Below are 15654 nucleotides of genomic sequence, written 5' to 3'. Positions count from 1 at the left end.
GCGACATCCATTGAAATCAATGGGTACAAGTTGCCTAGAAGTCGCCTTGAAGTAGTACAAGAACCTTCTCTGAAATCGGAGCGACTTCAGTAGTGTGCATTAAGACGGCTCTCATTCACTTGCATGTAATTTGTCATGTCGCGCGACTTGGGGCGACACAAGTCGTCCCCCCAGGTCGCGGTAGTGTGAACAGGCTCTTATTGTCCTGAAACAGCGGATTGTCTATGAAACACATAAACAAATACACATGGTCACCATGGGCAAAATGTAATAAATATTGGCCTTTTTAAGAGATATTTCTTATGTCTAGCAAGCACATAGACAACCTATTCTCAAACGTTCCTTAAAACTATTCGGCACTGACAAATTTAGCGACCATGCTACACTATTTCACCTTTTCCTTGATTTCATGAACCAAATAGATTTGGACTTTGGTCAGTATGTGGCCTATGGAGAAAAAACAATTTACTTTTATACTCGTGAAAGCTTAACTTTTGATACCTTACAGAAAAGTCGGTAAACTGCCTTCCCCTCAGATTTGTTGGTGTTTACAACTTAATGTGATTGTAAATTCATTTTTTTTCTAAAAAATAAACAACATGTAATACTTACCTGCTCTGTTGCAGTGAATTTGCACAGGGAAGCCTGGTGCTTCCTTTTCTTGGGTCCCTCTTCTGTTGTCCTGGCCCATCATTCCTGTTGAGTGCCTCCACAGCAAGCAGCTTGGGCACCTGAACCGAGTCACAGCTCCCTGTGTCCAGTTAGATACATAGCCCTGACCCGGCCCCGCCCCTCTCTTTCCTGATAGGCTAGCTGACTTTGACTGACAGCAGTGGGAGCCACTGGTGCCACTGCTGTGTCTCAGCCAATCAGGAAGAAAAATCTTGGATGGCTGAGACAGTCGTGGACATCGCTAGACAGAGAGGGACGTCAGGTAAGTGTTAGGGGGGCTGAGGGGGGCTGCTGCACACATAAGGCTTTTTATCTTAATGCATCGAATGCATTAATATAAAAAACTTCTGCCTTTACAACCCCTTTAAAAATGATGGTACCTCCACAAGCTCAAGTTATCTTCCCCTAACAGCTCACCCTCTTTAACATTTATGTCTCTGTGACCTCCAGAGGAAGGGTGTTATCTCTGCAATGTATTTTTCTTTGCTAGAGGGCCAACTCCTTTACCTATGTGGAACAATGGCAAAGAGATCACAGTAAACACCTGGACCCACATGAATGGTCAGATCTGAGAGACCGTGGTTCACTGTTCTATTCATCCGATGGCTGTCAAGGCCAATTATAAAGTTCTCTTGAGCTGGTACATTGTACCCTAGAGTATAGCCATGCTTAAAGCTATGCTTATACTTCATGTACCCAACTGTTGTCACCTTTTATGTCTGTTTCCAAAGGAAATGTAACCTGAAAGTTATTGTGCCTTGCTGAATTTCTCATAAAACAATAAAAACCTACTGCAAAAGAAATACATCTATGTGAACTGTTCTACCTACTTAAAGTGGTTGTTAATCCACTGTAATAAAATCTTTCTGTCATAAGAACATGTGTCACTGTGCTTGTGTCATATAAAAAATATGCCGATCCGTAACGATATAAGCCCTGCTCCAGGCGCATAGCTGATTGCTCTCCTCTCTTCTGTCTCGGCTCACTGCTAAAGTAGGCAGGGCTGAGCCATCCTGCTGACGTCAGCTGGGGAGGCGGAGGAGAGAGGAGAGAGAGCTGACGATCAGCTGGGTGCCTGGAGCCGTTTATACAGGTACAGATCAGTGGTGTTTTTACATTACACAGACGCAGGGACAGATATTCTAATGATGCAGAGGGGATAAGAAGATTTATGACAGATATGAGAGGAGCAGGGGCGGGGGGTGAAGCTATGAGCAAGGAGGGGAGGGGGGAGGAGGACAGAGGACACAGACAGGAGAGCTGCGGCTGACGGAATCACGCAAATAGTCTGCAATGTCAGGGGTTTAGCAGCCATGATTATCGTGGTCTGTTTGCAGGGGGGAGCGTATAGTCAGGGAGGATCAGCCAGGTTATTTAAAGTATAAAGGGGCCAAATGACACAGCACAAGCACTGTGCTATATAACATGCTTTAAAGGAACAGAATCATTTTTTTGGGGGGGTTAACAAATGCTTTAAGGATTTGGCAAAACCAATAATTGATTGACCGATGCAGTCCATTATTTCTTACTGCCACTTTGCTGCTTCCTCTGTCGCCTGCTCATTGGACTATGAGTGAACATTACCAGAGGTGAAGTCCCCATTGTAAGCCACCAAAAAAATCCCAATAAATGTTTTATTGCTAGAACAATATTAGAGATAATAGAGACACAACTGGGTCACTATAGTGAACCTCCCACTTACAGTCTGATATCTGCTCTGCAGTCACCTTGCGGGCACATATACTGACAGTATTTGGCTATTTAATGAATAGATCAAGTAAACAGACTTAGCCCTGGTTCACTCCATGAATCACGTATGAATTGCATTGCATTTCTGTGCAATTTACATGCGATTCAGAGTGGTGCGATTTGAGCCCATTCATTTTGAATGGGCTCAAATCACAACGTATTGCACCATAATCATGAATGCACTGCAACTGGATCGCATGGTCATTTTGTACCATGTGATTTAGTGCATGAAATTGAGTGTTTGAGACCTGTGTTTGGGGATAACATTGCACTGACACCTGCTGCAGATCGCAAGGTCAGTGCAATTTGAACATGGTGTGGGACACATGCATGGATCGCATGTTTCCGCACCACATTCTAGTGTGAACCGGGTTTTATGGCGCGTACACATGGTCATTTTTCGGCTTGTAAAAAACTATGTTTTTCAGCATCTAGAAAAAACATAGGTTTTTCCAACTTCATCATTAAAACGACGTTGCCCACACACGATCATTTAAAAAAAATGCTCTAGCAAAGTGTGGTGATGTACAACACGTACGACTATAAAGGGGAAGTTCCATGCGGATGACGCCACCCTTGGGGCTGCTTTAGCTGATTCCGTGTTAGTAAAAGACGATTCGCGCTATTCTGTCTGTTACAGCGTGATGAATGTGCTTACTCCATTACGAACAGTAGTTTTACCAGAACGAGCGCTCCCATCTCATAACTTGCATGCGCTGGTTTTTCACATCGTTTTAGCCCACACACGATAATTTTTTACAGCCCGAAAAACGACATAGTTTAAAACGTGTAGCATGTTCGAATTAATTTCTTTGTCGTTTTTCAGAAGCCGAAAAATTATGTGAAGCCTACACACAATCATTTTAAATTACATTTTTAAAAAACTTTGTTTTTTACAAGCCGAAAAATGATCGTGTGTATGCGGCATTAGAGTTGTTTTTCTAATATTTGCCTTACCTGGAATTTTTTTCTAACATTATTTGTGTTTTTAAAAAAATCTTCTAGTTGTAGATGAAAAAGTTTAAAGTATCAGATGGCCCATTTGTTTAGTCATGTGTTTTAAAAAAACAGCATTCAGCTCTTTACGGTAAGAAACTATTGTATTCTGTTCTGTGAATCTTTTTTTCATCTTTACAGCAATATTAAAAGTATATTACCTTTTAAATTAATTTCCTTAAAATTGAAATGTGCTGTTTAGTATTCCATAGGAAATTACTTTTAGATTATTTTTGTAATATCTTGTAAGCTTCCTGTATGATTGGCTATACATGAATTATGTACTTATGCTGTTCATTTTATTCATTCCAGATAGAGCAGCAGATAATGAAAGGCAAAGATGAGCTTTCTTCATGGGACATTAAAACAATATTGTTAATACCACTAGTAGCTAGCTTATTATTACATTTTTTATTACCAAATACATTTAAATATTACTAACATTATTGCTATTATTATTATGATCAGCAGCATCACTATTTTGCTGGAAATAGCTTAGTGACAATTAATCCAATAAAATGAATTTCAAAAAAGATTTCTGTATATTCAAATGTATGGCTTCCATTTTGTATGTGATCAGTTGAAATGCTAATTTCTGAATTTAAAGATGTAATTCAAAGTACATTAAGGCTAAAGCTATCACACCTATTTTGCCAGTCCCCAGAATATAAAGAATAAGGAATAAGCATAAGGTTTAAGAACCTTAGGCCCCATACTCACGAGCAAACATGTCTGCTGAAACTGGCCCGCAGGCCAGTTTCAGCAGACATGTTTGGTCGTGTGTGGGCGCGAGCGGGCCGAATTCCAGCAAACATTTGCCCGCCGGGCCTTTTCCCAGCAGACAAATATTCCTGGACTTGTTTTAAAACAGCCCGCTGGAATTCTGCCCGCTCGGACATGTACGGTCGTCAGTACAGACCTACCGTACATGTCCAGGCGCCCGCCGTCCCTCGCATGCGTCGAATGACTTCGACGCATGCGTGGAAGCATTTTAAAGGCGGGCCGCCCACGTCGCCGCGTCATTGTCGCGGCGACACCGCGTCATCGACGCGGCGACACCGCGGACACGCCCCGCGTATTGTTTACGCGCGGACTTCTGTACGATGGTGTGTACAACCATCGTACAGAAGCCCTCTGGCAGACATGTATGGTGAAAACGGTCCGACGGACCGCTTTCACCATACATGTTTGTCCGTGTGTACCCGGCCTTAAAGTGACACTAAAGATTCACGTTTTTTTTGTTAAATAACAAACATGTCATACTTACCTCCACTGTGCAGTTCATTTTGCACAGAGTGGCCCCGATTCACCTGTTCTGTGGTTCCACGGCGGCTCTTCCCCACATTAGATAACCCCCTCTGGGAAGCTCTCTACTGAGGGGGTTACTTTGCAGGCAGGCTCCTGAGTCAGACACTCGGCGTCCATAGACATTGAGTGTATGATTCGGCCCTGCCTCGGGGCCTGCGTCATTGGATTTGATTGACAGCAGCGGGAGCCAATAGCTGCTCTGCTATCAATCTATCCAATCAAAGCTGGGACTCCATGGAAAGAAGGACGGCAGGGATGCGCCCACAGACATTTGGGGCTTAGGTAAGTAAAACGGGGGCTCGGGGGGCAGGACACTGCAAGGTTTTTTTTTTTACCTTACTGCATAGGGTGTATAGGACACTGCAAGGTGTTTTTTCACCTTTCTGAATAGGCTGCATAGGGTGCAAAAAAAAACTTTAATACCTAGATTCAGGTACGGGGGCGCATCTTTCCGGCGGCGTAGCGTATCGTATTTACGCTACACTGCCGTAAGTCAGAGAGGCAAGTGCTGTATTCACAAAGCACTTGCCTCCTAACTTACGGCGGCGTAGCGTAAATGGGGCGGCGTAAGCGCGCCTAATTCAACTGAGGAGGGGGGGCGTGTTTTATGTAAATTATTGGTGACGCGACGTGATTGAAGTTTTTTACGAATGGCGTCCGTGTACATATCCCAGTGTGCATTGCTCCAAATTACGCCGCAAGGACGTATTGGTTTCAATATGAACGTAAATTACGTCCAGCCCCATTCACGGGCGACTTACGCAAACTACGTAAAATTTTCAAATTTCGACGCGGGAACGACTGTCATCCTTAATATTGACTAGGCCAACTAGGGGCAGCTTTATCTTTACACCGGCGTACCTCTTACGGAAACGGCGTATCTTTACTGCGATGGGCGCACGTACGTTTGTAAATCTGCGTATCTAGTAATTTACATATTCTACGCCGAACTCAACGGAAGCGCCACCTAGCGGCCAGCGGAAAAATTGCACCCTAAGATACGACGGCGTAGGAGACTTACGTCGCTCATATCTTAGCCTAATTTAAGCGTATCTGGTTTCCAGAATACGCTTAAATTTACGACGGCGCAGATTCAGAGTTACAACGGCGTATCTACTGATACGCTGGTGTAACTCGCTCTGAATCTGCCTATAAGCCTAGTACACACACAATAAGATTATCGGACGAATTACGTTTTTTTTTTTTGCATGCTAGTCTCATATCGAAAACGAATAGGTTACTAAAGTACGGAAATTCTCGTACAACAGAGCACAACTTCGGAACTGGTGTAATGTATTGTATTTGTATTGTAATTTCAGATGAAAACTGTACTGATTAAATTAAAATCATATGATTTGGTAGCATACCAGAAAAATATTCATGTTTGTCCCTTCAGATAATTTCAGATGAAAGCCGCATACTAATGATCAGATTATTGTAGGATATATTTTGTACCAGATTTTAATCGTGTGTACTAGGATTTAGGGAGAACATTTATAAAGCAATGGTATGGCCTCACCATGGCATAGCTGCTTTATAAAAAAAATACAACCAGGCATTAGGTATACTAGACTGGCTCCGATAACAGTTGTAAATTCTAAATTGTGCCACAGCCAAATTTTCATTCTGTCATGTGAGAATTCTCATACTTTAGTAACCTATTTGTTTTTGATATGGAGGCTAGCATGCAAAAAAAAAACAGGCGATCATTCATTCGATAATCGTATTATTTGTACCAGGTTTTATTTACAAGGGCGTGGATCTGAGGTCAGGTCAATTCAGTTTAGATGTGTTTCTATAGAAGGTTGAGTTTAATGCTAAATTAAATATACACTGAAGGATCAGATACAAACAGACCTTTGGAAGATTGTTTCACGTGACACGTTATACTGCATATCAAGGGGTTTTTCTGTTGGTCGCATAGAACACTTTAGTGTAATTCTGTTTCTCTCTGCTGTGAGAGAAGATATGAATGCCAATTGAAAGAGGCATCCCATTTTATTGCATATCCTGTAATCAAGGGTAGAACAATAGCCATAGCAGATCTTATGGGGTGTAGAAGCCCAGAAACCTAGAGGACAACTCTGTTCTGCTACACCATGATTTAGGCAGGTAAGAAACATTATATGGAACATTTGGAAAATGTAAATGTGCATAAGCAGTACTCTAAACAAAATGTAATTTTTTTCTTGAATTCCTTGTGAAAAATAACAGTATAATTCTTGGTATGTTGGTATGAGATCCAAGGGACTGCTACTTTTGACCATGAACTTGTATACTCTGTCGTCCTCTTTTTAGGCAAGGCTTCTAGATTTCAGTTCCTCTTTTAATAAAATATAATATAATATAATATAATAACCCTTGTATGCTTAACTTTGCATATCAGGAATCCTAATGTGCCACACAGTGTGTGTCAAGTGACTACCTGGGCTCTGCCTGCTTTGTCTGCCTTTTGACCTTGGTGTAAACGGCAATAATCTTTGCTGCTCAACTTGACAAATAGAGAATATGTTTTTTTTACTGTATGTGGCCTTGCTAGGTAGATTTACCCTCTCTCTGTCTTCATGACCACTGTCAGACATAAAGTGATTGAAAATCCTAAATTTCTGGAATTGACACTTGAACAAAAGGTGAGCGCATAGCTCTAAATAGCTACGAACTAATTTGAGTAATGCCCTGTACACACGGCCAGGATTTCCGACGGGAAAAAGTCAGTCGGGAATCCTAACGGGAAAAAAGAGAGCAAGTTCTCTTTTTTTTGCCGCCCGTTTTTGGCAGTTTTCCCATCGGAAAAACTGCGATGGAGCATACACGCGGCCGGGATTCCCGGGCAAAAGCTCTCATTGCAGTTTTCCCGTCAGAAATCCCAGCTCTGTGTACGGGGCATAACAGCCCTCTATAAAGAGAATTCCACTTAGAATAAAAGGAAATCTCCTCAACAAGAGCACGAACAGGTAAAACAAATGTCTTCTCTATCCATAATTGGTCTATACATATATTTTAACAAGGTCAGTTAAAAGAAGTGAGTCACTGAAAAATGCTTGGTACTTTTGTAGATAACAGGAATTTTAAAATTGTCAGTCAGGACTATAAAACAGTGAGGTTGATTTTCTAAAACTAAAGAGTGCAAAATCTGATGTAGCTCTGCATAGAAACCAATCAGCTTTTAATTTCAGCTTGTTTAATTAAGCCTTGACAAAATAAAAAAAAACGTAAGCTGGTCTCTATGCATGGCTACACCAGATTTTGCAATCTTCAGTTTTAGTAAATCAATCCCAGTGCTTCCTATACTAGGACAAAAATGAAGCCATATTTTGAATGGGTCACCACTTGACTTTATGTCCAAGCACGAAATCAGCATTGGTGAGTGATAGCACTCTGACTATAATTGGCAGCACACAAATGGGGAGCTAGTATGTGTGTGAAATGGGGAGGCAATTATCGAGAAAAGACTGTGAAGTGAAGAGACCCAGTGCTACTTGAAATGTCTATTACTAAAAGAAAGTACAATGAATATTTTATTGCTCTTGGCTTTCCTAGCGCTTGCAGAAATGGAGAGGAGCCTCCACAATGTGTTCTTTGTGGAGAAGTTTTTAGTAATGAAAGACTTAAATTTAACTTGAAGGCATTGTTAACAAAACACTCACAGCATGAAAACAAACTCAATTAATTATTTAATGGTAAAGCAGAAATCTTCAGAAAAAAATGTGTTTTGACCAAGGAAGGGTAAGTCGTTTAAGGAAAAATCAGCTTGTAAGACTGCAGGCATAAGTAGTTTGCTAGCATCATTGCAAAAATGAATCAGCATGCTACGGTACATATCGTACCCAAATTAGCCCTACCTAAACAGAAAGTAGCTGACTGTAGAAGGAACAACAGGCTCAGGATACCAATGTGGATGGTAGACTAACCTTCACCGGTACCCTGAATCTGCTATAACCTTTTTTTTTTTGTCTTGTGCTTTTGCAAATTATATGGAGAAGATTTATTAAAACTGGAGCACACAGAATCTGGTGCAGCTGTGCATAGTAGCCAATCAGCTTTTAGGTTTTATTGTCAAAGCTTAATTGAACAAGCTAAAGTTGCAAGTGATTAGTGGTTACTATGCACAGCTGCACCAGATGATGTGTACAACAGTTTTAGTAAATATCCCCTTATGTCTTTGCTGGATGTTCTCCTAAATTATGCCTTCTTTATGATCTCTGCATTATGTATACCTTAGTCAGCTACTTTCTGCCTAGTATTAGTAGGGCTAATTTGGGATACAGTCTGACTTACTGTAAATGTAGCTATGATTATCTATATATGACAATATACTTTTTTTGAAGAAGTCTCTATTTACTTACACCCTATTATTTGTGTTGCTTAAATGCTGTATTTTCTAGAGTGGTAGTGCAAAACTGATTTTCCTTACCGTTGGCATCATACCACCAGGTTAAGTAACATTGTTCTAGTTCTTATGTGCATTACCCCCTATTATTGATGCATTTTTACAATGTTTTAATACAGAACTGTTTTAATTACTGTTTGTGCTTTTTTTTTTTAAACTATACTGGCCTGTCAGGGCCTGGACTTCTGCTGTGTCTGGTAATGACTCTTGCTGAGCTACCTGAGATGCTGGACTGTGCCCTGTCTGATCCATTGGGCAACCCTGCCTTATGCCTTGACCGAACCTTGAACTCTTTGTTCCTCCCATAAACTTCCTAAATTAAGCCACACGTCTGCACTTCCTGTTTGCCAATTTTTTTTTTTTTTTTTAAAGATACTTTATTGGGAAGTTTTGGATACAGTAACAAGAACAAGTACAATGACAATGGCAAGGCAGTTCCATAAGTCACATACAGCTATTACAGAAAAATTACGGAAATAGGTGGTAACAGTACCATCAGAAACTGTAAGCATAAGGTAAACAAATTACATCTTTAGTGTTCGCAATCTTTAATATGCATGACTCAAATGCAGGAAACTTCAGAGTTCGAATTCGAGACGTATCGAACCGCCCCCGGACGGAGTCTATGAATTACAGAGTTGTGGAAGGGACCGCGTTGCTACTGACAATCCCGGGAACCGAGTGTGCGGTCCCCAAACCCACCCACCCCTAAAGGGATCAAACTGTGAGCGGGAGAGGGGACTTCGTGGAGCAAAACTAAACTCTAGAGTATTCACGGTTCCTTTGCCAGATTATTATGCTCTTTTCAGCCGGTATCTCACTCTCATCTTCCCTTCTGCCATTCATATTGTGGTACCACTCATTATAGACCCTGGGTTTGTTCCGCTTGTTTATGCTTCTGCTTGATCCCAACCTGCAATTATTTGTTACTGATCTTTGGCTTGTTTTACTGACTACGCTTCTGTTTGATCCTTACCTGCTTATCTGCTTCCGGACCCTGCCTTGCTCACCTCCTGATGGGGTGATCCTGAGAACTGTGACTTGGTACGAACACACAGCAAAATCCATCTCCACTGTCAGGAGCTCTGGTGAACACTGGTTAATACTTAGACTCAGCACCTCAGGTGAACCTGCGTTATCCGCAAGGGTAACTACCTGTGTACCTATCCTGATGGTCGGTGGTAATCCTGCTACTGCTATAGCAACTGGACTTTGAGCCTGACCCCTGATTGTGACATGGCCATGACATTTAAAAAAAATATCACTTGGTGTGCCAGTATGATAATAATGGTCTTATTTGGGTATTAAAGTTAACGCGTTTAGGAACCCTAGTTGTAAGCTAATAGATGCCTATTACAAAAAAATTATGAGGTGAAATTAAAGAATAATAACTACTGCTCTACTGTGTTTTCCTGGATTTATTGTGTATGGAAAGCACTTTTCATATTTTTATTTCTAGTGTTCCATGTTTCATGTTATTACAAACAGTCTATGGGGGTTATTTACGAAAAGCAAATCCACTTTGCACTACAAGTGCAAAGTGCACTTGGAATTTCAGTCGCTGTAGATCCGAGTGGGACATGCAATCAAATAAAAAACAGCATTTTAGCTTGCACATGATTGGATGCTAAAATCAGCAGAGCTTCCCCTCAATTCAGATTTACCCCTCAGATTTACAGAGACTGCACTTCCCAGTGCACTTTCAGTGCAATTTCAAGTGCACTTTGCACCTGTAGTTTGCACTTGTAAAGTGCAAAGTGGATTTGGCTTTCATAAATAACCCTTAATGTTCTATTTCATTAGTGATAGCAGTAGTCAGTTTTATCTCTGATGATGTCAATCAAACAGCCTGTATTTCTAGCAATTGGGTAGAACCTTAAAGAGCGTTTAATAAAGGTTCTCAGTTGAATTTATTAGGTTTCAATTTCTCCTCTATGCTGCATTACACCCACAAGAACTTTTTCATATTATATTGCTTTGTCTGTAATTAACTATGGCAGGTCATTCTTCTGTCAAATACAAAGCCCATAGATGAATACATTGGTACTTACAGCTGTCCTCTTCATCTGTGAAAACACTGATCACATAACAAGCGTACACAAAACCGATGAGCTGCACAAGAGAAAGCAAAAGAGATCTCAGTTAATAGGTCAATTATGAAATGGAATTTAAAAACTGTAGTGTGCTGGCATTGTTAATTTAAATCAGGTATTATTAGCCTATTACACATTCTTGTAAAAGTGAATCGGTAGTGTTCCTTGGTAATAAACCTCTCTCTGATAATCTGTGAAAGTGGCTTTAGCTGAAGAGGTAATCTGCATTCATTGTTGAGAATCCAATGTAATGAGTGCAGTATAGGTTTTGGCTAGACAGTCCATGCAGCAGCAAACATAGTAAATAACAGAAATAAATCATGTCAATGAACATTTAGTTAAAATTCACATAAAAATATAAGCATAAGCAGTAGATGGCAGTTGCTGATTCCAAAAATTTTAGCAGGATTATCCAATGATCAAGATGTCTATGGGCACTTTGCAAACTTGGCAGCTCATTCATAGGTGAAAAACCTTAATGTCCAATCTAAAATGTCCCTGCCATTTATCTGAGATTATACAAGCACTGGAGCAAAAAATAAAACAAAAAAATAAATAAACATATGTATCTTTGCAGGAATCTATACAGGAAACTTGTAAAGTACAGTTTTGCACGTATGCATGCACAACCTACACATCCAGGCCCAGATTCACGTAGATTTGCCTATCTTTAGGCGGGCGTAGCGCATCTCAGATACACTACGCCGCCGTAACTTAGAGCGGCAGGTCCCGTATTCTCAATAAACTTGCGCTTTAAGTTACGCCGGCGTAGTGTAACTGGGCCGGCGTAAGCCCGCCTAATTCAAATGTGGAAGTGGTGGGCGTGTTTTCTGGAAATTAATTGTGACCTCACGTAATTGAAGCTTTTAACGAACGACGTATCCCAGTGCGCATGCTCCAAATTACGCCGCAACTATTCAATGCTTTCGACGTGAAAGTAACTTACGCACAGCCCCATTCACAGACTTGCGCAAACGACGTAAAACGTGAAAAATTTTACGCTGTTCCGACGTCCATACCCAACATTGATACGCCACATGTACGCCTCATAGAGCAGGGGGTAACTTTACGCCCAAAAAAGACTTACGTAAACGACGTAAAAAAATTCGCCGGGCACACGTACGTTTGAGAATCGGCGTATCTAGCTCATTACCATATTCAACGCATAAATCGACGGAAGCGCCACCTAGCGGCCAGCGTAAATATGCAACTTATATACGATGGCATAAGAGACTTACGCCGGTCGGATCTAAGACAAATCTATGTGTAACTGATTCTAAGAATCAGGCGCATAGATAAGGCGCCTCACACTCAGAGTTACGACGGCGTATCTGGAGATATGCCGGCGTAACTCCTTTGAGAATCTGGGCCCCAATGTCTAGGATTTGCTAAAACTCAAGGCAAATATTATCCAATTGTATGCAGTGCTTGGACAGGAGCAAGGATAATCATTCTTATGCCGCGTACACACGATTGGATGGTTTTTCCAATCGAATTCCGCTCAAGCTTGGCTGGCATACACACGGTCACACAAAAGTTCTCTGAACCTTCGTCTGTCAAGAACACGGTGACGTACAACACTACGACAAGCCGAGAAAATTACGTTTAATGCTTCCGAGCGCGCGTCAAATTGTTTCCAAGCATGCGCCGAAATTGTGTGCGTTGGAATTGCTACAGACGAACGGATTTTCCAATAGGAATTTTTTTCCATCGGAAAATTTGAGAACCAGCTCTCAATCTTTTGTTGGTGGAAATTTCGACAGCAAAAGTCCGATGGAACATACACGCGGTCGGAATTCCCGTTTAAAAGCTGACATCGGACTTTTACTGTCGGAATTTCTGATCATGTGTATGGGGCATTACAGATTGTATTGAAGTTAAATATGCATTTGCTTCTTTAAAATAATCAAAAAAATATGCCTCATCACAGACCACAACATTCTAGGAATGAATGGAGATCCCATCACATTCTTCATACCAGTTCTGTGATTGAGCAGTTTTTAAAATTTGCAGTATGACAAACATTGTATAACACTCTGACTTCTGCCATGTTTACTTTAACCACAATGGAAAAATTCCTATGCCTCTATTTTATGCCTCTAGCTAGTGTCTGCAGTGCAATAGGTGGAATAGGAATGACAGAACAGGTATTTGGTAAGACGCCCTAGCTGAAATGTGAAAAACTAGAAATACAATTAAAAAAAAGCTAATATTTTTGTACAGTATTTCAACAACTTTTATTAGAAAGCATGCTAATATATATACATACAGCAGTGGTTCTCAACCTTTCTAGTGCCGTGATCCCTTGATAAAATTTACCAAGTTGTGGGGACCACTAAAAGTAAAATGATTTACTTTAATTATTGGAAATAGGACGAGTGGCAGTGCTGGCGGGCAGCTGGGATGAGTGGCAGTGCTGGGGGAGTTCTGATCAGCCAACTTAGGCGCTCTTGATCAAGGTCATCTGCTGATCTGAGAACTGTAGTGGGGACTTTTAATGGCAACTCTAATCACAGGTAGTGTTACTCACTGTGTCTCCGGCTTCACTGTGTCTCTGACTTTGTGGTGTCTCATAGCAGTAACACCTATGTCGAAATCAGGAGATAGGGTATCCTACAGCCCTTCCCACTTCACATTTCTCACCAGTCAGCTGACCTCTAGTCTATGCCCCCCAGTCATGTCGTGAACTGAATGGGTGGCTCCGAAGAGGCTGAGTGGACGGCCATGGGCTTCAAGAACATCCCAGCTGGGCGGCCAAGGGCTCCAGGGACAGCCCTGCTGGGAGGCCGCAAAAAGACTGGGAGAGTGGTGTGGGTTTCAGAAACAGACCAGGATTCGGTGACCCTTGACAAATCATCATTCGACCCCTAGGGGGTCCCGACCCCCAGGTTGAGAGCCACTGACATACAGTAAAACTTATTATGATTATGAGCATAATTTGTTCCAGAAGCATGCTTGTAATCCAAAGCACTTATATATCCCATATCCCCATAAGCAAGTTTCTCCATAAGAAATAATGGAAACTCAGATGATTGGTTCCACAACCACTGCTGTTGTATGCAGTACTGTATGTGATCAGAGGTGCTGGGGGGGCTGGTGACACTCGGGGATGCTTGGGAACTGTTGACACATTCGGGTGCTCAGACGCACATTACTCCCACCCCACCCAGCTGGGAGTGTCTCAGGGAGTCTCTGAGTGTCTCCAAGTTCCCCAGCGCCCCGGGACCTCTGGCCACATATGGTAATACATACACCAGTGGCTTAAGTCCTGCTTGTCTTGTGAGACAGCGCTTGCAAACCAGGATTTAAGTCAGGATTTAAAAATAAATGTAACTCGTCTTGTATACCGCGTTACTCGCAAACCAAGGTATCACTGTATATACACTATATTGTCAAAAGTATTGGGATACCTTCTTTTAGGGTTCAATATTGATTTGGCACACCCTTTGCAGCTATAACAGCTTCAGCTCTTCTGGGAAGGCCGTCTACAAGGGTTAGACGTGTGTCTATGGGAATGTTTTTTTCTTTTTTTTCTATTTATTTTTTTATTGGGTTTCAAGTTCAGATACAAAACAGAGCCTATCGGTATACCCAGGCTCGGTCCACATACATCACAATAAAACAAACACTAAAATAAAATAAAAAAATAAAACCTTAACATTAGTGCCGCTGTTGGCACTAGAACAAGACTACACGTGCCAGAAACTTCTGAAATTGTTAGTATATTGTACAGTAGGTATCAGCTACTCACGGGTAGTATTAAGCAACCTTTAACAAAGATGGAAGTCACAACTCTAATTCCGCGTACACACGACTGTTTAAAAATTTAGAACATGCTCTAATTTTTCTTGTCGTTTTTCACATCGTCGTTTTTCACATCGTGAAAAACGGTCGTGTGTCGGCTTTAACAACGGGAAAAAAACGTGCATACTTAAAAGCAAGTTATGAGACGGGAGCACTCGTTCTGGTAAAACTAGCATTTGTAATGGAGATAGCACATTCGTCACACTATAACAGACTGAAAAGCACGAAGACTGAAAAGCGCAAATCGTCTCTCACCAAACTTTTACTAACACGAAATTAGCAAAAGCAGCCCAAAGGGTGGCGCCATCCGAATGGAACTTCCCCTTTATAGTGCTGTCGTATGTGTTTTACGTCACCGCGCTTTGCTCAGGCATTTTTTTTTCATGATCGTGTGTATGCAAGGCAGGCTTGACTAGAATCCCGTCGAGAAAAACTCATGACATTAAAAACGGTCGTGTGTACTCGGCATTAGGCATGTGGATCGGATGTGGGTTCAACTACGTATACATGTTAACCTAGTCATTTAAAAGGTAATTCACTAATTAGAAGATGCAGGGTAAGTATTAGTAGACAGGTCCTCTACCCAAATGTCACAAACCTTGTTGATTTTTTTAGGACATCCTCTCGCTAAATAAGTGGCCT

General features: G+C 41.4%; 1 protein-coding gene across 1 annotated transcript in view; it reads right to left on the bottom strand.

Moving 5' to 3' along the window:
• Positions 1-15654, bottom strand: part of NKAIN3 (sodium/potassium transporting ATPase interacting 3) — a 646854-nt gene that overhangs the window by 24147 nt on the left and 607053 nt on the right. Inside the window, exon 5 of the mRNA XM_040354267.1 lies at positions 11167-11227. Within this exon, the coding sequence (XP_040210201.1) occupies positions 11167-11227 (61 nt within the window). The remainder of the gene's footprint in view (positions 1-11166; positions 11228-15654) is intronic.

This window comes from Rana temporaria, chromosome 5 (assembly GCF_905171775.1).
Source record: "Rana temporaria chromosome 5, aRanTem1.1, whole genome shotgun sequence".
Lineage (NCBI taxonomy): Eukaryota > Metazoa > Chordata > Amphibia > Anura > Ranidae > Rana > Rana temporaria.
Note: the sequence above shows the minus strand (reverse complement) of the source record. Positions and strands in the feature narration are given on the sequence as shown.